This window comes from Punctularia strigosozonata (assembly GCF_000264995.1).
Source record: "Punctularia strigosozonata HHB-11173 SS5 unplaced genomic scaffold PUNSTscaffold_3, whole genome shotgun sequence".
Taxonomy (NCBI): Eukaryota; Fungi; Basidiomycota; class Agaricomycetes; order Corticiales; family Punctulariaceae; genus Punctularia; species Punctularia strigosozonata.
Window position 1 is genome coordinate 2,141,878 of NW_006767435.1, and position 23,371 is coordinate 2,165,248.

A 23,371-nucleotide genomic window follows, 5' to 3' on the forward strand; every position below is an offset into this window, starting at 1 on the left:
CGGTCTCGGCAGCCTCCACCTTGTTGAAGAAGCTTTCGCTCTTGTGTAAAGGTTTGGCATTTTCCGAGTTCCGCGCGAATGGATTACGGTTGTCTCCTGCTGGTTTCTTGGCAAACGGGTTTGCTTCTATACGACGATGAATACCCGCATGTCCAACGTCGAGCGAAGGTACCTACTCGGTTTGGGCCCTGGAGGGTCCATTGCTCTTCGTTTCGGCTCGCTATCCAGAGTTTCATCTAGTCCAGTCCCAGATCGTTTCCTCTTTCCATCGGGCGTAACATCCATGACCTCATTCTCAAGCTCAAGCTCGGGAGACCTCCGTCTACCATTTTGCTGGCCGTGAGGACCATCTACGGCAGGCGTCGCCCTGCTCAATCCTGGTCTATGAATTGGTGGCGCAGGCCCGAAGTCCTGGAACGGTTTGCTCCGCTGACCATGAATCCTTCCTCGCTCCGAAGGCAACCTTGCGTCCGGGATGGGCGCCACATCCGACGCCCATGCCCTTCGTTTGTCTCTTGCTGACACGAGCCGATCTTCTTCTTCTCGGTCTTCTTTGAGCGCCTCGATCTTCTCCTGCAACCCGGGCAAGTGATAGAATTGCGCGACGCGAACCGCCGTGTCGAAGGAAGCGTTGTGATGCAACAACTTCACTAGATCTATCGCTCGCGCGAGCTTGTCGTTCTTGCAAGCGCCTTGGAGGAGCAGGATGAGCTCTTTGTCGAGAGCGAGTTCGCGTTTGGAGATGTCCTCCGTGGTCAGGTCGTCACCAAGCGCGTCCCGGGCAACGTTTATCATCATAGTCTCCCGAGCAAAGCTAGATCCGCCGTCAGCGTTCTAGCCTCGGATGTTTTCAATGGCACTAAGTACTTACTGCTCCTCCAAGCTTGCATCCTTGCCATCCTTGTCCACCCGTCTGAACGGCAGCTTCAAGGCCACCTCCTGAATCAACGGCCTGGGGAAACCGGGATGCTCTTGTCTTCCTTTCAGGATCAGGCACATGAATGTGTCCTTCGTGACGCCGACGGGCCAGTAGGACTCATCCTTGCCCTGCCGGCGATCAAGAGCATTTGTGTCCAATAGGCGCGACCAAACCGCACGCAATGGGACACGGAAGCGAGGCATGATATGCAGCATGCCAGAGGAATCGTATATAGCGGGAACCTGAATTACCGACTCAGTAATGTGCAGTTGTTATGAAAGAAGGACAGTTCTTACCCCTTCCTCCGTGACACCCACCCATTTCAGTGTGTGCCCCTTGGGTATCGGAAGCCTCTTCTCCTGTAGGACACAGAAATCATCGCTGCTGATTAACGTGCTTTTCAGGTTCTGCGATCCTAATGCACAGTTTAGGAATGAAACCTCTGGCGACTGTAGACGAAAAACGAACCATCCATAGTGGTGCTGCCTTCTCTGTGGATCACAAGCACCCACCCTGGCCCAGCAACCAGGCTCACAAAGTCACCATCAAGACCGATGCAATGGAGCTCCACGCCTCCTCCGCTGAGGAACGTGAGGTCACCTGCGCTGCTGGCAACGACCACGAACCCGTTACCCTAGGCATCCGTCAGCTAGGCTATCGCTGATATGTGGGAATGAATGACCTGCAAGTCGCCGTCGCTCATTACCCTCAAGCTTTTCGTAGGAGGTGGCCCGCCCGCCGCGACACCCAGAACCCGCTGGCCTTGCGGTAGTTCGTACGTCCACTCTGATTGTGATGCCCACGTCCCATATGGCTTATAGATCACATGCGCCGGGTGTTCGTTCTCAGGTTGACAAGCGAACACTGCGCCGCGTTCGCCTGGGCAGCGGTCCTCAGCCACCGAGCAATCGACGAAGCAGAGGGAAAGAGAAGTGACATACCAATGGCCGCGCGGTCGTACTTGAAATGATCCTGGAAATGGTAGCTTTTCCGGGTAGAGCGATCGTGAAACTCTACGTTCACGATATGGTGCGTGTCCTGGTCGGTGACTTCGATGACTCCGATCGTATTATACGCTATGCCGGTGGCCGTGAATGAGTGCGAATGCCTATCAGGCAAGGGCTGCCATGTCTTACCGAGATATCGCTTTCGATTCTCCATTGGCGTGGATCCAGGCTGGAATGGCGGTTGTGCCTTTGTCACACTCACTATCCGAATTGTCAACTGGTTGAAAGCTCCATAGAAATCGATGCCTACCCATCTCCCTCACGCTTGCCCTATCCCTCCCTTTGTCTGTCTCGGCCTCGTCATTGTCACCTTTGTACGCTCCTTCCCCTAAGTCGTCTAAAATCCAGTTGTCGTCATCCAGGTCTACCATATTGATATCTTCGCCAGCATCTTCCTCATCTGCTTTCCCTTTGCGGGGAGAAGCAGGCGTAGCCTCGTCATCGAATAAACCCAGAAGGTCGGACTTGGAGCGTTCAGTCCGGTGGGCTAGGTTATTTGCCACGCCTCCTGTGGATGTGATAGCTGGCTCAATAAGATATCACACTTCCAGCAAGATGACCAATCATACCTGGGGGTGGTTTGACTGGATCAGGGTTGGTAGTAGGTATGGCTCCCGGAACGCGCGAGAACCCGCCGTCGGCGTCAACCCAAGCTAGGATGTTCTTAGTTGGGCAAAAGGCAAGCTGAAGCACGGGTGCCGCAGGGTTTGTCGAGAATCGAAACAGTGCGCATCGGGATTGGCAAGACCAGACGCATACACCTGTTTGGGATGCAGCCGCGAGGTAAACGCCGTTTGGGCTGAGTGCTAGCGCAGTATACGCTCCGAATCCATTCTCATCGGTGAATGTGGCCGTCTTGTTCCACCCATCCTTGCTTATTTGCACTACGTCGTGTGTGCGGCTGGCGACGAAGAAACTGCTGCCGGAAGGGTGCCAGACTGCAGAACAGTCGTGCATGAATTCGGGCGATTCGGTGTCTACCACTTTGGGGATGATACCGTCAATCTTGTGCAGGATGGAAGGGGGTGCATTGGGAGATACTTTCGAGGATGAGGTATCCCACAGGATGAGGAGGCCGTCGGAACCGGAAGTAGCCTGAGACATAGTGAGAAAAATCCCTATGATGAGAGCTGGGTAACACACAAGAATAGAACCGGATGGATGCCAGGTTGAACGTCTAACTCCCCGGCTGTGCCCCGAGAGCAGACAAATGCTGGACGTATTGTCAAGGTCAATGAGCTTGACATTGGAATCGCTATATGCAATTGATGTCAGTTGATCAGAACATATTAAGCAGTTATAACAAGTCCTCACTCAGAAGTGACGGCAACTCGGTTCCCCTTCAGGTCGATAGCCAGGCTCCTTACGGACACACCGACCACGCTGGTCACCAGCCCGTCAAGCTCCGTTTTGCCCTTCAGGTATCTCCTAACCTCCGCATCCTCACTTCCGCTGAGCCAGCAGTCTTTTCCTTCAACTACACACGTCACGCCCTCCACCGCGTCGATCGCGATGTCAGGCTCCTGGTCGGGGCCCTGGTCCGTCCGCCAAATGCGCACGAGGGTGTCGGCGCCCCCGGTGTATGCCATGGAGCCATCCCGCGAGAACGCCAGGCAGGTGAGGCCGGGTGAATGGGCGGGGTTCTTGTGTATTGTCGGCGCGGTCATTGTGGTGCAGCGAGAGAGCAACTCGACGTGGTAGCGGTCACGCCGCGCGTCGCGTAACGCGTCTCACAGCGCCACAGTCACAGTCACAATCATCCCATTGGCATTATGATTCTGTCATCACGATTTTCACTGGCACCACTGGTTGACCACTGGACAAGAATACGTTGTGCTCCGGATGCACCTCTCATCACTTGGCCGTACTTGGCCGCACTTTGATCAACTCCCACACGACGTCCACTTACTACCTGTGACGCCGAATTCGAACTTGCTCTACCATTCTGTGCGAAACCCATCGAAGTCGATTGAGATCTCCCGCAGCCCCGTCGAAGTTCGTCAAATCTGGCTGGACTTGGCTAGACTTGGGCTTACATGGAGATAATTCGCAGTTGATCGCCAGGAATTTCGCCCAAATTCAGTGCAACTCCGCTTGACTTGGCCTGACTCGACGACGATTTGGTATTGCTCCTCTCTGTTGGGTATTCTAACTTCATAGGTATTCATAGCATATCGTTACCTCTATATCCCGCCCGACTGCCGGATCGCACAATTGTTTTTATGACAAGAATGCTGTTGATAGTCCACTTACTGCATGCCCCCCCGGTGGCCTGTCCAGACGCCGGCAATCCAGTAGAGTGGCCCCCTAGACTCCCTAAGGCCACCCGTTTCACAGGTTAAAAGAGGCATCTAGGGCGATGTTGAGCTAGCAAAAGGAGTCACAAACACCAGACGAAGCCTGCTCCCACCTTCGCCATGACGGCATCCATGTTCCGTCACCTGTCCTTGAGACGGAAATCGGTGTCGAAGGCTCAGTCAGCAGCAATTCATCCATCTGCCATCCGTACCATTACTCAATTCTTTCATAGACCTGCGGAATCAAACGAGGCCTCTCCTGCACTTGCTGATGATCCTCGCGGTAGAAGCCGCTTTCGCACCCGGTCAGGCCCAAGATTTCCGCGCTCTAAACGATCCAAATCGACTCCCGCTCGTCGTATCGCACCTACCATGATCGTTCCGGACATCCCAGTCATTGATATACGCGCACCTGCATCCATGACGCCGAGTGACCCAGGCCGGCATTCAACAGCGCAGGAAGACTATCTTCAGCGTTGCTCTCCGACATCCCCGCCGTCGGGGCCCTCGCCTTTGGCTGCTATGTCCGATGACCCTCCTTGCAGGACTGGCTGCTCGGATACGGGGCTCAAATATTCCGACATAATCGATCTGCTTGACCTTGCTTTTCCTGCACCCCCATCATCCTCGGACGATCATCAACTACCGGATATAGATGAACGGTTGATAGTTCGCTTGCCTCCGCCGCCAATACCGCCCAAGAGCCCCCTGAGAGCCCTCACTCCCCGCGGATCTCCCCATGATCCAGCACCCCGCTCAAGTGTAGCTGACGCTGCCACCTTCGGGTCTACCGGAATGCCTGTCCGGTCCCATTCGCTCCCCGCTCGTAAGCCGTCCGAACAATCTCTCCTGCGGACCCTCCCCTGCCGCTCCCCACTCCCCGAATGAGCACTCGGATTGCTCCCTCCTGTCGTCAACGAGTAGTGTAGATGTGTTCTCGAAGCCAAGTATGCCGTATTTACCTTACGTTCTGTAAGTGGTTCCTATGAATGAACGCGTTGCGTAACGCGCTCGCGGTGACGGCGTGACAGGCGTTACTGAGCGGCGGCTCCTATACATCTTATCTTGATGCAGCGACCATGGCCTTCGAATATCTGACCCAGCAGCAAATCGACCAGGTTAGCTCGATTGATGATCATAGCTGAGCCTCATACGATAATCTGGAACCATGCTTGCCTTCCCATGAATATGTTTTCCCCAGTTCCACCGCGACGGGTGAATTGGAACTGCACAGAGTTCGGCGACCGGTCGACATATTGATGCTCGCCTCGACAGGTATCTGTGCCTGCCTGGATTTCTCACCAAAGAGGAGGCTCAGCGGCTCTTGTACCGCTCCAAGCAACTTATAGACGAGTTTGATATCAACAACCATCCCCTGGTGAGTCATGACCACCTACTGCAGGGTGAGCACAACATAGTAACCGACGGAGTCCACCAGACCAAGTTCACTACGGGCGACGATAATCACGTTGGAGATGACTACTTCCTCACTTCGGGAGACAAGATACGTTTCTTCCTCGAAGGTAATGCTCTATTCCGCCACTTTGTTTCCTGAGCACTCAACACGATGGAGCAGAGGACGCTGTATCACCAAGCGGCGAGCTGATCAAGCCCAAGAGCCTTGCCGTCAACAAGATCGGGCATGCGTTGCACGAGCTTGACCCGGAGTTCCGCAGGGTCACACTTGAGAATCCAAAGATGAAGTCGCTCGTCAAGGATCTGAAATTCCACAAGGACCCAGCGGCGCTGCAGAGCATGGTAATATGTAAGCAACCGCATATTGGTGGCGAAGGTATGATTCGACCTCTTTCAAACATGGCATGATGCTGATACCAGACCGTGTAGTGGGAGAACATAATGATTCGTACGTACAATATGTACACTGCAATGCGCCTGCAACCCTGCAACGACTCTTTACAGGACGTTTCTCGTAAGTTTGATGTTTTCCCGTAGCCTTTGCTGTGTATAATGCAACCTGTAGTATACCTCTCCACCATCTGCTTTAGGTTTTTGGATTGCGCTCGAGCAATGCACGGCGGAGAACGGCGCGCTATCTTTCTTACCGGGCTCTCATAAAAATGTGCGCTTCCATAAACCTTGATCATGCTACGTTGCGAATTACCTTGACGCTGCCTTACACCAGAATCCCATCACGAAACGTTTCGTTCGCTTGCCTCAAGGCGGTACTGGCTTCGAGAATCTGAACCCGCCTGTGTATGCACCTGGCACCGACTCACCAGAGCCTCAAATATCTACCGATGGCATGGGTGCCAGCGAATACGTTCTTGCACCTTGCGAACCTGTAGTGATCCCTCATCCACCGCCGTCACATGCCACTGACGTGTACTTGGTACAGGGCGACCTTGTCATAATTCACGGATCAGTCCTGCACAAGTCACCTCGGAACCTCTCTCCGAAGACACGATATGCATACACGTTCCACATGATTGAAAGTCCTCCAAACGCGGAGTATGATACGAAGAATTGGCTTCAACCCACGGAGGATATGCCCTTCTCAAGAATCTTGGGTTCGGAGGTGGTCGCGGCTGCCTGAACAATGCCGAGTGACGATCGGTCGAGCTCAGGAAGCTTTTGTACATAGTGTCGATGCGCTTATAGTTGTAAGTTAGGATAGGACTGGATTATTGGTGGCGTATCAGCGCGGAATTCCTGGTCTTCGTGGTTGCGGGAGTGACAGGATTGATGGCACTATTAGCGATCCACTGTGTATGATTCGAAATGTGAGCCCGGTAGCTACGATATATATATATGGGACATGCGTCCCTTTTATCGACTCGTATCCTTGACGCGTAAAGCATATTCATTTACAGTCATCATGGTCAATTATTTGTGTACGAGGTGTTTCATCGCAATGGGTACAGGTATCGGTCACTATGAATGACAAATGATTGACGGAAAATGGGAAGGAGATAGACATTGAGAGCATCGGTCGAGAAGGAGCGGATATGCATGGACTTGCATGTACGAACCGAACATCGGCGGAGGAACGAGGGAGAGCACCACTGTGACGTCCATTAGCGGGTCATCGCCAGTACCTACGCTTTCACAAGCAGAAGAAGCAGCGCCAGTTAAGCCCGCCAGCCGGGAAGCATGGCGCGGGTGTTTTGGACGCCTTTGTGTTCCATCTGAGACGGGACCTTGAATGGCTGCGGAGCAGCCGGAAGCTTCTCTGGCTGATGCGGCTGGAAGGGAACAGGGACGGGTTTCTCGCGTATCTTGTGCGAGGGAGCAGAGGGAGCATGCATTGGAGATCGTGTTTGGGTATGAAGCGCGGAAGTCCCATGGACGGGTACCACCGGCGCCAGAGGTGAACGTGACTGCGAGCGCGCCTTCACTCCCATAGAGTTTGCGACGAGCGGCCCAATTGGTAGAGACGGCCTCATTCTGTGGGTAGACCCGTGGTAAGTCGCTGCCGGTTCCCTGGTCCTGGCAATATCCGGGATCTGATGATAAACGATGCCATCCCTATTCTTCTCGCGAACCGCACGTCCGTTGCCCTTGTTGACGTGAGGCGCTCCTCGCTTAATGTCAGCGCCAAGCCCGAGCTCGATGCGGCGCTGCATCTTGTCTAGTGACTGCTCTGGAGAATGAATACGGCGGCTCCTGTCGGACGATGAAGGCGACACGCGAGTGTTGACGATTGCATGTACGCTAGGTGGCATGTGAGTGGGCGGCCGTGGCCAATCCCAACTCGTGGGCGACCCAGATGGTGATGGGACCGGCGGAGGTTGACACGCCCCCGCGGCCTGGTTGACTGGGCTGCCCGGAAACTGGCTGTGAACCGATACGGTTTGAGAGATACGGTTTGCCTGGTCTACCACCACCACCTTGAACGGGCCGTCGTCTGGGCGTGGGTTGCGAGAGCGAACGGCCGTGGCCTCAGCGAGATACCCCGTTCCCTGGAGCCCGGTGCCCCCATATCGTATCATGGCCGTCCTGGCGGGCACAGGCGGAGGCGCGAGCTCGACGGCAAGATCCAGTGACTCGAGAGTAGCAGCTGACTGGCGTGTCGCCCGGTCGGTGGGCCGTCCGCTTGATCCAGGGACTCTATGAGGACGCGTAACGGGACCGGAAGCGGCTGGCAGGGCAGAGTCTTCCCTCCGCGCCCGTATCGTATACTCAGCCTTCAATTTCTTGGGAATGCCGATGTTCATCTCCCTGATATTCGCTGGAGTAGACGTGGTGGAAGAAACGTGATTCCTGTTAAAGGACATCGATGCTAGCAGGCGCTTTGCGACGGAAGGGCTGGCCTGCTGAGCGGGCCTTGAACGGGATCCACCAGGGAAAAAATCGAGCTTGACGGGGGCCTTTGACGAACGCTCTGCACTCCGGCGAGGGAAGCTCTGGCTGGTGAAGATAGGGTGACGCGTTTCAGGACCGATCCGGGAGCCCAGCTCGTTCGCCGGGGAAGGCGGAACGACGTGATACGTTGATCGTGCACCATCCGAGCACAAAGTATCCCGGGCGTCTAAGGGAGATCGTCGCGCTCCTTCACTAGTCGAGCGCCTGCAACATATGCGTCAGCAATCCGAGAAGAAGATCAGGTGCGGGCATACGCACTGCCTGGAGTGATTCCTGATTCTGTCAGATAGCTTGCGAAGCATGCCTGATGCGACGCGAGTCTGCGGGGGAGAAGTGAAAAGGAAGAGGGCACGGTTTAATGGGCGAAGTCATCAGCATTTTAAATGGCCGAAGGCGCTCGTTCCTGGGGCCACTAGGGGGTTGCAATGCCACCTAGGGAGTCAATTGCTGTGCCTCGACTTGTTGTGGCAGAAGAATCAAGGTGATCGACGGCCTACGGCGCATGAATGTTCTGAACTTGTTCAGGATGGCCACTCTTCCGCTCGCCGGAAACGGTGAAGATATCAAGGTTCCCTTGGAACCCGGTAAGAAGGAAGCGCTTTAAAATCTGCACCGGTCGCCACAGCGCGTTTGCGTAAATCATAGCATGCAATCCCATGGAGTTTGCCTTCCACTTCGCGCCGATGGGGCAGGCGCACACGAGACAATGCGCCGTCTCTTGGTATGTTATGTGTGTAGTTGGCATTGTTAAAGACTAAGGTGGAGCGTGCACAACGGGCCGCAATAATCTCCCCAAGCAGATTTCCAGTGTGCGGGTTCGTGCAAGAGGACTCGAGAAAGGTCGACCGACTATACACAGCGGAAGATCCCGAAGAAACTCCCCCACGAGAAGCTTCCACGTGAGCGCGCGAAGGATTTCCTGCTGCCTGTCCACTTGCCTTGCTCTTCCCCTGACCTACAATCTTTGCAAGCATGCTGCGCAAGCTCGGCGACAAAGCGACGACGCGTCTTAAGCACCCGGATTTTTCTCCTGCCTTGACGCGATGCCGCAGACACTACTCCGAGAGAACGGGCACCGTGCCGTCCGTTGAGCTGCCTCCGCCCATCGACTGGAGAAATATCTTCAAGACCACACCTGTTCTTGTCAGGGACCGTATCTCACTGCGAAATCTTGAGACGGCCACCGACCTCGCCCCTGTCCTTGTTCCCGACATGAAAGACCATCCCGCCATGCAACGCACGCGGGAGAACAGAGAGCCAGAGGGCAGCGTAATTATAGAGGCATTTCCAGGTAACTGTGCGTCCAGTATGACATTGACACGCTAATTTTGATCTGCTAGGTCCGGGTGCTTTGACTCGCGGTCTCATGAAATTGCCGAGGAGTCGCGTTCGCAGGATCATCGTCTTGGAAGACTACGGGCAATACTATGATTGGCTTAAGGTGAATATCTGCTAATCAATGTGCATTGTATACCGTCATATCGGAATACAACTGCTCAGTACTCATGCTAATCATCAGCGTTAGCCCCTGGAAGAAGTCGACGATCGCGTGACGGTTGTCCAGCGTTCCGGATATTTTTGGGACACATATCCCATCCTCGAGGAAATGGGACTACTTGACGATGTCCAAACATATCCCTGGGAACAACGTAAAGAATTATCGCGGTAGCTCATGTTTTATGTCTTGACATCCGCTACTTCAGTACATCCGTCCTTGCGATTCATCGCCCACGTACCTCATAACATACCCGGAGAACAGTTGGTGAATCAATTCTACCGAAACATTCCAGACCGTGCCTGGCTATACAAGTACGGGAGAATGCCGATGAATCTGATCATGGGCGAATGGTTGTGGCAGGTGCTTCTACTCCAGCTTACCATCCGATCTCGTCGAGCTGACGTTGGGCAATTTGACAGAGAATCAGTGCCCCAGCCGGCTCCAATACACGATGCAAGCTTTCCATCATAGCGGAAGCCCTCGCTAGCTCCTCCTTAGCCGTCCCTAGAGATCGCCTGCTGCCTTACGATGATCATTTTCATCCCACCACTTCGAAGGCACGCCTATTTCTCCGATATAGTCAGGGAATCGACAGACTACACGATGTTGCTGACTTTGCTGCCGTAGATGAGCCCGCACCAGGAAAAGCGACCAGAGGCTCGTCGCATCGGCCACCCTCACGTTGTCGTCAACGTTACTCCGAAGGAGCATGTTGTAAGTCATGCGCGCTATAATCAACGCTACGAAATACATACTTAGACGCTCTAATAAGGCCATAGCGCCTGGCCAGTTGGAGAAGTGGGATTACGTTCTTAGACGGTTGTTCGTCTTGAAGTCCACGGCCTTGCGCAGTGCAATAGGCTCGCTTGCTCCGGGTGCTGCTGCGCTGATCAAACCCATCGCTGCTACTGGTGTGGACATCAAGCAACCTATCAAAAAGCTGTCCCTCGATGACTGGGCCAAGATTGTGAAGGTGTTCGACGAATGGCCATTCGCACCGGAGGTCTGCGAATTCGTCTGCTGTGCTCCTTGACGTGACAACGCTGACCCGCCGTAGGACCTTTTGATCTCGGAATCGTTTAACCCCGATACCAGCCGGGTTTGAGAAGGGGCCTCGTCCTTGATGGCTCGCGATCGGGATACTATCCTATGACTGCTTATTCATAATGCTATCACTTGCTTCATCGATTCGGACCGTGTTCGTCTTCAAACAGGCGCCCCGAGTCACAACGTCCTGGAGGACCACATAAACCCGTGCAAGATAGCTCTATGCTACTACGGAGCCATCAGTCCGAATACTTGTCACAGTATGTTGACCCTGAAGCTTCTATCTGACGGGTGGCATAGGAGCATACACCGACACGCTAAAACGCGCGAAACTCTGACCTTGACAATAATATGACCACGCGGTCGTTGCGCGTATGTGGCCCCAACGCCATGCGTGTTTACGTGGAAAGCCACAGACACCGGCTTCTCGTTTGCGCGTATAAGTACCCGGCCGATCCCCAACTAACACCAGGTGTGCCGTCTCATACTCGATCTTATTAGCCTTCTCCAAGTCCTCACAGTCCGTCATGCATGCATTGTTCGACTCCATGTAGGCTGAACCAGCTTATTGTCCTCGATATTGGACCTGATCACTCATAACAGGTCATCGGCTGTTTCGAACTCAGCTCATGGATCTCGGAAGCGAGAGGCACCTCCGCCTCTGCCTCTTAAGCCAGAGCATCGTGCATCCAAAGACGGCGATGATCGCGACGAGCTACTGGAGCATGCAAACGACGAAGCTGGCCCTGGTTCGACGTCGCGGTCGGGGGTAAAGGCGCCGCCACCGACGCCGCTATATCCCGCCACCACCACCGTGGCGTTATCGACGCGACGGGGCAGTCTCGGAACGAGCGTGTCTCAAGCTTTCAGCAGGAAATATAGCGCAGAGCGCATCTTCGCTGAGGACGAAGCGACGACGGTCTGCGCAGGAGGCGAGCAAGCTGGTCAAGTCGTTTGCGCGTAACCCCATGCCAGTCCGCAGGATTGCACGATCGCTTGCCTCTCCCGGGTCTCTTGTTCACCATAGCGGTTCGTCGACGTCTACATTGGCGCCAGATGCTAGGAGGGGCCGTCAAGGAGCATGGGGAATGAGCACGACCTGCATCGCATTACAAACTTGTAGCATTGTTACATTGTGCTGATATCTACTCCGACATGGTATTCTGTTCAAAATCGTCCGAAATCTCGACTTTGGCGCGCGCTGCGATGACGTCCGGCGTGAGGTGCGCGAGTTCATCAATGAGTGCCGGCAGGAATGTTCCAGGTCCATGCACGTCAGGGCGTACGGCGGCGATCTCCGCAGCGATACAGATCGCAAGGACGCTGATGGTCGAGACGTCAATGCGAAATTCAATGGCATGATACTGGCAGCATACCCTGCGACCGCGGCGATAAGCATGTCGCCGTGGGCTAACCTCGTGCTGGAGATGTAGTCTCCTTGAAAGGCGGCTGCCATACATGCCGCACCACAAAAGGTTGCGATGGAGGTGCCAGTCATACAGCCTGTTTGGGGGTCCATATTCAGCACAAAAAGTGCGTCATTCGACATACGAATCGCACCGGAGCCGGTTATGTCTCCTAAAAGCGGATGTCCGTTGGCTAAGCGAACGACGGTCCTCCCGTCAGTGATAAAGTCTACCGCTCCCGTAAGGACCACGATGCATCCTAGGAAAATGTCAGTGTCTCATCATATAAAACGATTTCGTATGACATGACTTTCTGTCAAGGCAAGCTGCTTGATGACAGAAGCAGCGTCTGCGAACTCTGACGAAGGAATAGGTCAGCGGCGGGCGAGAACAACAAGCAATGCATTGACCTCCGTTACTATCAACTCCCTTGGACGTGACTTCGGAGGAGTTTGCTAGCGCTCCCAATTCCGCCGCATTACCTTTTATGACGGTCGACTGCCATGTGTTGAGCAGTTCTAGACTGATCATCAAACGAATGCCTGGAAGTGCTGGAATCCGCCATTACCGTTCGCGATCCTTCTTCGAAATTCTGTCGCGCCAACTCCTACAGGATCGAAAACGATCGGCTTACGCTTGAGGTTGGCATAATGACCTTCGCAATCGTTAGAGAATACGCAACGTTCCAAGGTAAGTCAGAGCTCGCCCGCGACAAGCATTCCATCTTTATTCGCAATCGTTCCGAAATTCACGAGAAGGGCACCTGGCACTCTGGCCAGATCTTTCATTTCCTCTGGCGCAGTGGCCATGATCGGGCTCGCTCCCAGGGCGATAGTCGCATTGGCAGATTGTGTAGTCACCACATTGTTCGTGATCTGGACAAAATAAGGTGATGGGCCGAACCCAATGCTGGATTTACTGAGCGAACCTGATGAACAAGCGGTTTGAGAGACCTGACAGCGCCTATCAAAGCGGATGCCGATGCGATAATAGAATCCTGGGTATACGCAGAGCCTACTGCAAGGCTACGATGGATATGGGCATTGGAGAACGTATGCAGCGGCTCCGATTTGAAGCCCTTGATGGACGTAGCAAGGGTTTGCGCCACTCCAGCAGGATCGGGCGAAGCTACTAGTTCGCTCACGACGGCAACGCCGTCGAGGGCATGCCCTGTGGTGGAGATGGATCCATGTAAAGTTCGCAATACGTTCGTGGTCTTGATGCCACCTAATAAGGAGCTTTGAGATCCCCGTCCGGAAGTTATGAGTTGGAGTTGAGCGTGCCTATAGCGACAGCCTTGACCGTCGTTCCATCGAGCTCGCGGAGCATCTCTCCGACGCCTCTGACTCCGATAATAGGATTCGTGAGTTTCTTAGTCTGGGTTCCCCAGACAGCGCCTATGCCAATATAGTCCGCTCCGTCCTGGACCGCTTTTCTCACCTAGACACCATGACGATCAAGCACGCGTCGAACCGGAGACGAATAATGGTATGGTCGCACTTGTTCCACGTTATTACAGGAGACGCCGATTATCGAGCCTTGCTGCAGAAGTCTGCGAGCCACGGCAACTGGCATGTCGGATTGGCCCAGATGAACGCCAGCCGCACCCATGGCCAAGGCGATATCAACTCGGTCATTGATGATAAGCGGTATATTGAACAAATCACAGAACTTCTTCGTCCGGGATGCGATGTCGAGGAACTGCGGAGATCACGAGTTTTAGATGAGCATCCGAAGATCCTGCATGCTCGATCCAAGCGCAAGACTTTTGCGTGTGGGGTTCGTGGATAGGACACGTTGTGTCGAACGTAAGAAACGAATCATAGTCTTCTCGTACCTCGCCGGTATCGGCATCTTTCTCTCGAACCTGGACCACGGTCACTGCTCCTGTGGATAACACCGATTGCAACCATGTTTCGTAGACCTTGAAAAACGCATGTCATGTCGCGCTCTCTCTGAGAGCAACGATGAACGTCGTAACCACCTTGCCAGAGGGCAGCAGCTCTCGACCAGTGACCAGATACAGGGAATAATCAACCGGCCACACCACCATGGTTGTCGAAAACAAGCAAGGAGATTGAACTCGACAAGTTCAAGCGCCACTCAAGAATTCGTATCAAACGTCATGGCTGTGAAGTCGGCCGAGTCGAACTCTATACTCAGCTGGTGGACGCGTCTTTGCCCACCCTCCCGCTCCTTACACCCTTCGCCGTTGCATACAGCCACACAGAAACAATGGCCGACACCACCAGAGTTGTACCCGGTGCGCCGCCGCCGCCGACGTCAAAATCGCAGCACAAAAAAAAGCGTAAGGGTGCCAAAGCGGCCAACGAACCGTCTACTCCTGCTACACCCGTCGTCGTCCTCGACACTCTCGATGCTTCGACGACAGAGAAGGCACCGGGACTGAACGATGTTTACGCTGGCACCGTTGCACCCGACTTGGTCGCTCCAACCGTGAGCGCGGATGGGTTGACAGCTGCCGAGGCGAGGGCGAGCCCAATCATCCAGCTTCTGACCAAGCGGCAAAAGGCTCTTGGGAAGAAAATTGTACGTTTGGACAGTGCCTAACATCTTACCCATATATTCATCCATTCCACGAATCTCCAGTCCAGGGTCGAGACGTATGCGTCAAGTGATCCCGCAACTTTGAATCAGGATCAGCGCGAAACGCTTAAGACGCTTCCCTCGCTTCATGCCGTGCACAAGGAGGTGGAGGAAATCAAGAAGGCTATCGAGGTCTGTTCGCCGCCACGTCGGTGGCACGAATCCATGATATATCCATCTTAGGCTCACGAAGCGGAGCTCGCTATTGAGCTGGCCGCCCAGCGTGTGGAAGCAGAACGCATTCAGAACGAACGCGTCGCTTCTGCCATCGCCGCCACGGAAGTAGGAGCGTCTCGGTACCTTCAATATACGTTGACGCTAACAGGTTTTAACAGGCATTGTATACGTCGAAATTGGCCACCCTTTTATCTTTCATTCGGCTACAGTCACTCCTTTCGCAGGGTCACCCTCAGGTTGCGTCGCTGAGCCTGAGTGAACCTGAGAGCGCAGCGATACACGGCGTGACTAACACACTCCTTGGCGATGCTGAAGAGAAGGATGACATTCTCAGCGGTTTCCTCAGCGGAGCTGGCGACTACGAGGGCGTTGCCTGTGAGTCCGCAAGGCTGCGGAACGATTGCGCTACTCTCGATAATTTGGCTGACAACGGTACGTCATAGATGCACGGCTGCACGATATAACCCAGCTCTACTTGAATCCTCCTGCGCCTGAGCCAGAGGAGATCCTTGAAGAAGCTATCGAGGCTGCCCTTGAAGAAGCGATTGCCGAGGAGCCTGCTGTTGTCGTTGTGCCCGCTGCCGCCCCACTCGGCGGCGGCATCTCGTTCATGCAGGATAGTGAGCTCGAGGAGCCCGCCCCTCAGGAATCCATGCACGCGACTGTTGAGGAGACCACTGTCACCGAGGTCACGATTAATGGCCAGATTGTCGAAGAAACGGTTGAAGTCGAAAAGACGGAAATCGAGGTGAATGGTCTTTCATCACGAATTCTGGTGAATCATTCTCCTCATATTCAACATGTACGACCTCAGATATCCGGCAACAACGATAATCTCAACTGGGCTGACGACGATGGCGGATTACCTCCGATCTCTGAGGTTCAAGCTAGCTTCGGTACGCCTGAAGGATCTGGTACCCCCGCTCCTGAGGCTGCTGCCCCCCAGGCTAGCGCTGAGCCGCGGGCCAACGGCCCACCACCTGTAGAAGGAGAGGATGGTTTCATGACGCCTCACCGTGGTGGCCGAGGGCGCGGTGGATCTCGCGGTAGCTTCCGTGGCGAGCGTGGTGGTCATCGCGGCGATTACCGCGGAGGGTACCGCGGCGACCGTGGTGGTTTCCGGGGAGAGGGACGGGGCCGTGGAGGATTTAGAGGCGGTGAACGCGGAGGTATGATGACTTGAAAATGCCACTATCCAAAACATGCTCATCTCCGTACGTATAGGATACCGGGGACGCGGCGATGGCGAGTGGAGGGGTGGAGGAGGCGGTGAGTACCGTGGCAGAGGCCGTGGCCGTGGTCGAGGTGATCGAGGCGGTACGTTAATGCGGCGTTTCATCTCACCCCGTCGGTATCGCTGAGCTAGGTTGATCAGGGTCCCATGGAGAGAGTCGCGGAGGGTCTCCAGCAACCCCGGTGGCATGAAAGCATCAACAAAAGCACGCTGAACGTGCACTCAGAGCCCAGTGAATTGCAGAGTCGTGCAGGATGTGCTGTGTTTGACCCACTAATATCGTAGCTCGGACTCCTGTATATAGCTTGCCTTCAACCGATCTTGCTGCATTTGACTGAATGTGTGCAGACCGCATTTGCAGCGAGGATGCTCCGACTGGCTCGCTGTCCGTTTACAGGGCGCGCCTTCACACGTCTGGGATTGAAACGTGCCCGATGGCAGAAAGATGCAGTTGCCTTTCTCGTCCGGTCCACTCTCCTCGCGCTACCTCATCACCCTCGGTCCGGTGCATACATGTCCTTATAGCGAACAACCCTAGCCATTGGCGATCATGACGACCGCAGTGACCGCACAACCTGCGGTACCCAAACGTTTACTTGGCTTGGACTCTTCCGTTGCCAGTACGCTAGCGCGGTTCTCTTCTGGCGTCCATGATGTCTGCTGATCGCATGCCGTTTGGCTATATAACAGTTTACTTCATTGCTGGAGGTGCGGCGGGTGCTGCCAGTAGAACTGTGGTATCGCCTCTAGAACGGTTGAAAATTATCCAGCTGAGTTCGGAGACCCGGTTCCATTCGGTAGATGGAATGTGCTGAACGTGCGCAGACAGGTGCAGTCATCAGCATCTTCGGATCAGCAGTACAGGGGAGTATGGAGGAGTTTGGTAAGGATGTGGAGAGAAGAAGGTTGGAGAGGATTCATGAGGGGAAATGGCATTAACTGCGTACGGTGCGTAAGGTAATATAAACATTTGTGCCTACGCCTAAAGCGACAGTTCTCTCCAGAATTGTTCCGTACAGCGCCGTTCAGTTTACAGCCTACGAACAGATCAAGAAGGTGAGCGCGCATTACTCGCGTGACAGTTGACCGTCCGAAGGATTTGCTGACGACCCAACGCCAGTGGTTCACGGCCGGTGGAACCAGAGAACTCGATATACCGCGTCGATTGTGCAGTGGCGCACTGGCTGGGATTACATCTGTCTGTAAGTATAGCGTTAGCCGATATATTGCGAAGAGGTGCTGAGAACTTGCGAACCAGGCGCAACTTATCCTTTAGACCTCGTTCGTTCTCGACTGTCAATTGCGACCGCATCCATACCTCTGGCACGAGCATCGTTGTCAGCATCCGTACCTGGTCACCCTGCCGCGGGTCAGCCGGCCAAGTTCCTGAAGTCAGAACTGACGATGATGGGGATGACAAGGAAGGTTATGCTAGAGGAGGGCGGTATCCGCGGGTGTGTCTTACTTTCTACTGTCTCGAACGACGCTCAGTACCTGTGAATAGGTTGTATCGTGGTCTCTTCACCACGGCATTCGGTGTAGCGTGCGTTGTCCTGACCTGACCCTGCTGCCGATATTTGCTGAATACTTTATAGGCCTTATGTTGGCATCAACTTTGCGGCATACGAGGCGTTAAGAGGCGTGATCACACCTCCAGGGAAGAGCAGCATACCGAGGAAACTGCTTTGCGGTGCTCTCGCCGGCACGATATCGCAGTCGCTCACGTATCCGGTGGACGTGCTTAGGCGTAAGATGCAAATGTCTGGGATGGCTGCAGCAGGTGCCTTGGGAGAAAAGTACGATAGTGCCTTCGATGCCGTGCGAAGTATTCTCCGCAGGGAAGGCGTGAAGGGACTCTATAGAGGCCTATGGCCAAACCTACGTGCGTGTCTGAGTTCCTTCCGGAGTTCTGCAGATAATGACATTTCATCGATTCAGTCAAAGTTGCGCCATCCGTAAGAGCTTCCGTCTTATCTCCTGCAGACCAGGCACGCTAACCTCGTTCTCAAGATCGCAACTTCCTTCTTTACCTACGAACTGGTGAAGGACTACCTCCTCAGCCTATAACAATAATGACCGTGCATAATGGACGCGTCGGCACCTTGTTTGTGCTGGTGTTGTATATATACTAGCTCATCGGGATCTGTTAGCTTGGAAAATGGACGATTCGGATCCATTACAATAGAAGATCCATTAGAAGACAATGCCGGCTCTTCCGAGCAACTGAGATCAGAATGCGTGAGCAAAGCCCCGCGACCGGGCGTTTTCTCCAGAATGGTGGGTGGCATGCGTTGAGAGCCGTGACCGGTTGACCTGCTTGCTCCTTGCTCACTCTGCCACGCCCGCGTCTTGTCCGTCTTGACGTTGCGGGCGACGTTGGTCCTTGTCCGCTCATCGACTGGTTTTCCTTCTCTGTATGTTTTGGTCTATCTAAGTTGCATCACCATATCAAGTGAGTCGAGTTCTCCATCAGGAGATGGGCGGTATTCTGATCCACCGCCGTGCGTTATCCTCGTTGTCCTCCCGCTCCCGCCAACGATGCCCTTCTGGCACGCGTCGCTTCAAGATATCAACAACAAGTATTTACCGGAACGACTGGAACCACTAATTAGAACTGCATTCAACTCGGACGGTGTCATGTACCACTCCCAACCCCAGGCGCCACGTCCTGGTCATTTACCCTCCGCTTCCTCCTCGAGCTCCGTGGCGTCCTCGTTGTCGTCGTCTGTCGCTTCTTCCATGCTGCAGTCGGTCCCGCCACGCACCAGCTCTAGCCGGTCAGATACCGTCACCTCCGATGACGGCGCCTCGTTCTCCTCCCTGAAACCGCCCAGAAGTGGCTCAACCCCCATTCCAACCTCCGTCTCTCCCTCCCCTGCCACATCATCCACTTCACCTTCCTCAATGGGCCAGGCTTTAAGTCGGCCAGTCCCGAGTCCTGCGGCGGCCGGCGGAGCGCAACCACCCGCCAAGGGTACGACCTTGGCCGGCGGCCTGACGACTGGGGGCAAACTGAAACGGGCGTTCGCCGGTCGCCGAAAGAAGTCAGAGGACTCGACTGCGCTATTCACCCAGATGCAGAAAAGCTCGAAAGGCAGGGAACCTTCAAGCTCTTCGCAGTCGGAGCAGGCACTGGTGTCACACTCTACCCCCGCGGCCGGGATACAGGAGACGTTCCAACGACAGCACAAGGGCGCAAAACAGTTGACGTTACAGATTGCTTCTTCTACTTTGCATGCCATCGCTGGGCGGAAACATCCCAGCGCGCCGCCTTCCGTCAAGTCACCGTCTGGACGACCGCCACCTCTCCCTCCAAAGCCACTAAACCTGCAACCCAAGAAAGCCGCCGTGGGACCGACCTCAACACAGACGGAACCCCGTGTCCCATCGATGATGTTCAGTCCAGGCTCCGCCCCTGCATTGCAGTTCATCCGTGATCATACCCAGCCACCTCAAGAAACAGAGCAAAGCAGTATCGCTGCCGCCCTGCAGGAGATGGCTGCGGACTCGAACCAACCGCAAGCAAGGGAGAGAGAAGAAGACGAGGCGAAGCAGAAGCAGAAGGAGGACTGGCGGAAGAGCGACTCCACCATGACCAGCCATGTCACTGTCAGACCCCGCGCCAACGCCGGCAATAATACCCCTAGGCCAGTCTCCATCGCCGATTCCGTGCATTCCGTTCAGACTATTACACCGGTCAACAAGCGTCTCAGCGCGTTGATCACGGACGCCGAGTTTGCCACGCCAGAAGAGGAAGAAGGCAAGGCCGAGGCTGAGGATGTACCCCACTCTGCGTCCATGGGCGCTATACCGCGACCTAGGAAGGACTCCCCGGCGTCATCAGTCAAAGCTAGGAATAGGCGATCCATATCACTGAACCTTGGTTCGACTTTTGGACTGCGATCGAAGCCTTCCACCCCGGCTTTGACCAGTGCTTTTGAAGACGCCGACGCCGGTTACTTTTCGGAGGTACCGCGATCAACGAGCAAACCCACGTCCCCTGGCGCAGCGCATCGAGATCCTCCGACGTTGTCAAAGGCTGCAGCGACGGGGATAATCTCCTCAGATCCACCCAGCAGTGCGTCCTCTGGGAACATCAAGGGGCGTCTCGCTGCTTGGACCGCGGCTGCTAACGCATCGGCATCATCTTCCAAGCAAGGTGCAGACCGCGCGGCGCCGCCGCCGGTCCATCCAGAGCGCATGGCAGCGCAGACTCTTCAAGTGCCTCCATCGATGCGTCAGACCGCCCTCAGTATGACCAGCGGAACTGCCGGATTCGCTATGGGGTTGGGCAGGCGTGCGGCTGAGAAGGTTGGGCGGGCGTGGGCAGGTTTCGGGGGCTCTGGTAGCTCGCCTGCTCAGGCGGCAACGACACCACCCGGCGCTGCACCGTCATCCTATCCCAGTCGGCCAACGTTCGACGACTCCCTTGGACGTTCCCATCCGAACTCATCGGCGCCGTCGGCCTTCGCGCAGCTGGGCAAGGGCAAAGGAAGGCGAACGCCGAATGCTCCGTCGGCGACCTGGAGCATCAACTCTTCGGGTACTAGCTCCTCTGTGTCAGAGAACGAAGCATTTATTCCCGTCCCGGTTGGACCAATCCTCGGCCCACAGTTGCGCGGCAATGTGGGTCTCAACGCTGTGTTTGGTCGTAGCCTCAAGGCATGCGCGAGAGATACCCCGGTGGTGCAGCGCCCCGGATACAAGTTCGAAGGGCGTTTGGGTGACTTGATGCTCCAGCTGGAGAGCCGGAAGCTACCTGCACTCGTCGTCCGGTGCGCCCAGCACATATTGAAATGGGGTGTCGACGAAGAGGGGCTGTTCCGGTGAGTTATCAAGCCTTTCAGTGTTGATTCCTTCATGACTCCCATTTGCAGCATCAGCGGTCGGGCTTCACATATAGCCAAGCTTCGGGCGGAATTCGACACAGGTCAGTTATCCTCAGGGATCCATCGGCTGGAAGTCTCTGACACATGACCCACAGGTGCGGATTACGATGTTTCAGAATGCACGCCCGGCGATCTGGACCCGCATGCTGTGGCGTCGGTGTTCAAAGCGTATCTTCGTGAACGTGCGTACCACTTGCGCTAGTATGTCATCACGCTGCTGACAAGATCGAACAGTGCCAGAGCCGATCTTGACGCACGAACTTCTTCCATACTTCGACCTTGCTATGTCCCGGGAAACCGAAGCTCGCGCGCAAGACGCAGGTTCCCCGACCAAGCTCACAGCCGCTGGTGGAAAGGGTCCTGGTTTGCCTACTGGACCAAGAGGTGTACCGGCTCCCCTTCGCAAACCTCCGTCGCTGTCAACACTCGCTATGCCAACGTTTTCAGGCGTACGCCCTCCTTCGGACTCGTTACTCAACGCCTTGTCGTCGTTGGTCGTCCGCCTACCTCAAGAGAATCGAGACTTGCTACGTACTGTCGTCGATCTCGTCAGGGAGACCACCAAGCAAAGCAAGATAACGAAAATGCCTCTCAGCAATTTGCTCCTCGTTCTCTGCCCCAGCATGAACATGCAGCCTCCTCTGCTAAAGGTGCTCTGCGAAACCGAGTCTCTTTGGGACTCGCCCAGGATACCGTCTGTCATCGACATCGGACGAGCGGATCAAGTGATCGATATCAAGCCTGAGGCGAAGGAGAGTGACTCAGAGGAAGAGTCTCGCGATGCAACCTCCGCTATAAACGACGGTGAAGACCGCCAGGGAGAAGAAGCCGTGGGGTCAGAAACACTGGCAACCACGACGATCTCCGACGATGCCATGTCGGAACCTGCATCTGGCACGGACGATGCGGCCTCCTTCAACTCCGCCTCGGACTCCTCGCTCACGACGCCGCCGCAATCAGCGAAGAACGAGTCTCTGTGCGGTACCTACGTCCCACTCGTTGCTTCATCTGAGGATTCTCTCCCTTCACCCGCGAGAGAGGCGATAGTTGAGAAGGTTCCCGTGCCTTCTATCTCATATCCCGCTCAACCGGCTTCCCCTGAGGTACCGCCAACTCCTCGAGGCGCAGTGACGAACCCAATGTTCCAGTTCCCCGCAATCGGCGGAGGTCCTCCCTCACCAAAACCTAGTAACGGGTCTGTGCCACCATCTCCAGGTGGACACGGCGTCAGACTGAAGCGTCCTTCGTTGCACCTCCTTTTCTCCAAGCGTTCGGCATCTCCTTCAGGCTCCTCCAACCCCTCTTCGCCGTACTTGACCCCGTCGTCTGGTCCCCGGTCGTCGTCTATGCCCAGTCCCTCCACCATGGTTACCGCTCCGCAGCCTAGCACGCCTGCGTTACCTCCCAAGTTAGAAATGTCCATTTCCCACTCTCCTATCCGCCTAGGCATGTCCCTGGATGCTGAGGGCAGCCCGCCACCAGCCTCGCCGCACGCGTATGCGTCGGCATCGATGCCGGCACTCACCCGCCCTGACGGCAACGATTCACCGTGGTCTCGTAGCCGCTCCGGATCGCTGCTATCGCTTTCCACGGACGACGAGCCGCAGGAAGACTGGGCGCGCAGCGTGCTCATGGCCGCTGATGCGAACGTAGGCGGCGAAAGCGCAGGGTGGCGCGTGAAGCAGGTCGTGCAAGCGTTTGAATCCCATGCATAATCGATGTATCTCTCGGTCGCATCATCCATCCCCATGGACATTGTAACATAGTACAGGAGGCGCTTCGTGGCTCTCTTCGCGTTTATCCGCATACTATCGTTATCAGAGCCCCTACGGCGTCGAGGATCGAAGCGGTTCTTTATTCTCATCGTTACCCGTATTCGCACGTCGTTGCCATGCCTTTCGTCACGCAATCGACTTCTTACTGCCGGAGCTAGGTGCCGTTGTGATTGCCTCTGGAAAAAGAGAAAT

General features: G+C 55.1%; 9 protein-coding genes across 9 annotated transcripts; 6 read left to right on the plus strand and 3 right to left on the minus strand.

The window, feature by feature from the left end:
• Positions 1-126: 126 nt before the first annotated feature.
• PUNSTDRAFT_63079 (uncharacterized protein) lies at positions 127-3,515 on the minus strand (the record flags this gene model as incomplete). Its single annotated transcript, XM_007381330.1, has 11 exons — positions 127-814; positions 872-1,161; positions 1,216-1,334; positions 1,388-1,553; positions 1,602-1,798; positions 1,861-1,995; positions 2,056-2,127; positions 2,177-2,413; positions 2,487-3,021; positions 3,070-3,181; positions 3,241-3,515. 11 exons carry the CDS (start codon positions 3,513-3,515, stop codon positions 127-129), a joined length of 2,826 nt encoding a protein of 941 aa, XP_007381392.1.
• Positions 3,516-5,302: 1,787 nt separating this feature from the next.
• On the plus strand, positions 5,303-7,015 carry PUNSTDRAFT_142089 (phytanoyl-CoA dioxygenase; the record flags this gene model as incomplete). Its single annotated transcript, XM_007381331.1, has 10 exons — positions 5,303-5,341; positions 5,425-5,438; positions 5,499-5,601; positions 5,662-5,746; positions 5,800-6,015; positions 6,069-6,087; positions 6,144-6,153; positions 6,205-6,303; positions 6,367-6,525; positions 6,580-7,015. The coding sequence occupies 10 exons, from the start codon at positions 5,303-5,305 to the stop codon at positions 6,775-6,777; spliced, it is 942 nt and encodes a 313-aa protein (XP_007381393.1). The 3' UTR covers positions 6,778-7,015.
• Positions 7,016-7,312: 297 nt separating this feature from the next.
• Positions 7,313-8,521, minus strand: PUNSTDRAFT_142090 (uncharacterized protein; the record flags this gene model as incomplete). The annotated part of the gene is made up of 1 exon (XM_007381332.1): positions 7,313-8,521. The coding sequence occupies exon 1, from the start codon at positions 8,456-8,458 to the stop codon at positions 7,313-7,315; it is 1,146 nt and encodes a 381-aa protein (XP_007381394.1). The 5' UTR covers positions 8,459-8,521.
• Positions 8,522-9,496: 975 nt separating this feature from the next.
• Positions 9,497-11,231, plus strand: PUNSTDRAFT_50705 (S-adenosyl-L-methionine-dependent methyltransferase). Its single transcript, XM_007381333.1, has 8 exons — positions 9,497-9,837; positions 9,887-9,987; positions 10,072-10,195; positions 10,250-10,404; positions 10,464-10,601; positions 10,672-10,758; positions 10,817-11,047; positions 11,102-11,231. Exons 1-8 carry the CDS (start codon positions 9,519-9,521, stop codon positions 11,147-11,149), a joined length of 1,203 nt encoding a protein of 400 aa, XP_007381395.1. The 5' UTR covers positions 9,497-9,518; the 3' UTR covers positions 11,150-11,231.
• Positions 11,232-11,618: 387 nt separating this feature from the next.
• On the plus strand, positions 11,619-12,055 carry PUNSTDRAFT_132017 (uncharacterized protein; the record flags this gene model as incomplete). The annotated part of the gene is made up of 2 exons (XM_007381334.1): positions 11,619-11,641; positions 11,695-12,055. 2 exons carry the CDS (start codon positions 11,619-11,621, stop codon positions 12,053-12,055), a joined length of 384 nt encoding a protein of 127 aa, XP_007381396.1.
• A 124-nt stretch (positions 12,056-12,179) lies between these two features.
• On the minus strand, positions 12,180-14,542 carry PUNSTDRAFT_142092 (HK-domain-containing protein). Its single transcript, XM_007381335.1, has 12 exons — positions 14,482-14,542; positions 14,335-14,421; positions 13,998-14,198; positions 13,781-13,937; positions 13,426-13,724; positions 13,204-13,372; positions 13,066-13,152; positions 12,908-13,015; positions 12,808-12,855; positions 12,652-12,756; positions 12,468-12,594; positions 12,180-12,414 (listed from the first exon to the last, which is right to left on the minus strand). Exons 3-12 carry the CDS (start codon positions 14,106-14,108, stop codon positions 12,237-12,239), a joined length of 1,389 nt encoding a protein of 462 aa, XP_007381397.1. The 5' UTR covers positions 14,109-14,198; positions 14,335-14,421; positions 14,482-14,542; the 3' UTR covers positions 12,180-12,236.
• A 147-nt stretch (positions 14,543-14,689) lies between these two features.
• On the plus strand, positions 14,690-16,836 carry PUNSTDRAFT_119086 (uncharacterized protein). Its single transcript, XM_007381336.1, has 8 exons — positions 14,690-15,047; positions 15,108-15,236; positions 15,288-15,386; positions 15,440-15,656; positions 15,725-16,029; positions 16,096-16,450; positions 16,506-16,598; positions 16,657-16,836. The coding sequence occupies exons 1-8, from the start codon at positions 14,733-14,735 to the stop codon at positions 16,704-16,706; spliced, it is 1,563 nt and encodes a 520-aa protein (XP_007381398.1). The 5' UTR covers positions 14,690-14,732; the 3' UTR covers positions 16,707-16,836.
• A 347-nt stretch (positions 16,837-17,183) lies between these two features.
• PUNSTDRAFT_63585 (mitochondrial carrier) lies at positions 17,184-18,582 on the plus strand (the record flags this gene model as incomplete). Its single annotated transcript, XM_007381337.1, has 9 exons — positions 17,184-17,289; positions 17,358-17,463; positions 17,520-17,571; positions 17,636-17,717; positions 17,774-17,969; positions 18,020-18,058; positions 18,111-18,397; positions 18,454-18,470; positions 18,526-18,582. 9 exons carry the CDS (start codon positions 17,184-17,186, stop codon positions 18,580-18,582), a joined length of 942 nt encoding a protein of 313 aa, XP_007381399.1.
• Positions 18,583-19,180: 598 nt separating this feature from the next.
• PUNSTDRAFT_119088 (RhoGAP-domain-containing protein) lies at positions 19,181-23,359 on the plus strand. The gene is made up of 4 exons (XM_007381338.1): positions 19,181-21,341; positions 21,393-21,445; positions 21,500-21,586; positions 21,639-23,359. The coding sequence occupies exons 1-4, from the start codon at positions 19,255-19,257 to the stop codon at positions 23,117-23,119; spliced, it is 3,708 nt and encodes a 1,235-aa protein (XP_007381400.1). The 5' UTR covers positions 19,181-19,254; the 3' UTR covers positions 23,120-23,359.
• The last annotated feature ends 12 nt before the right edge of the window (positions 23,360-23,371 follow it).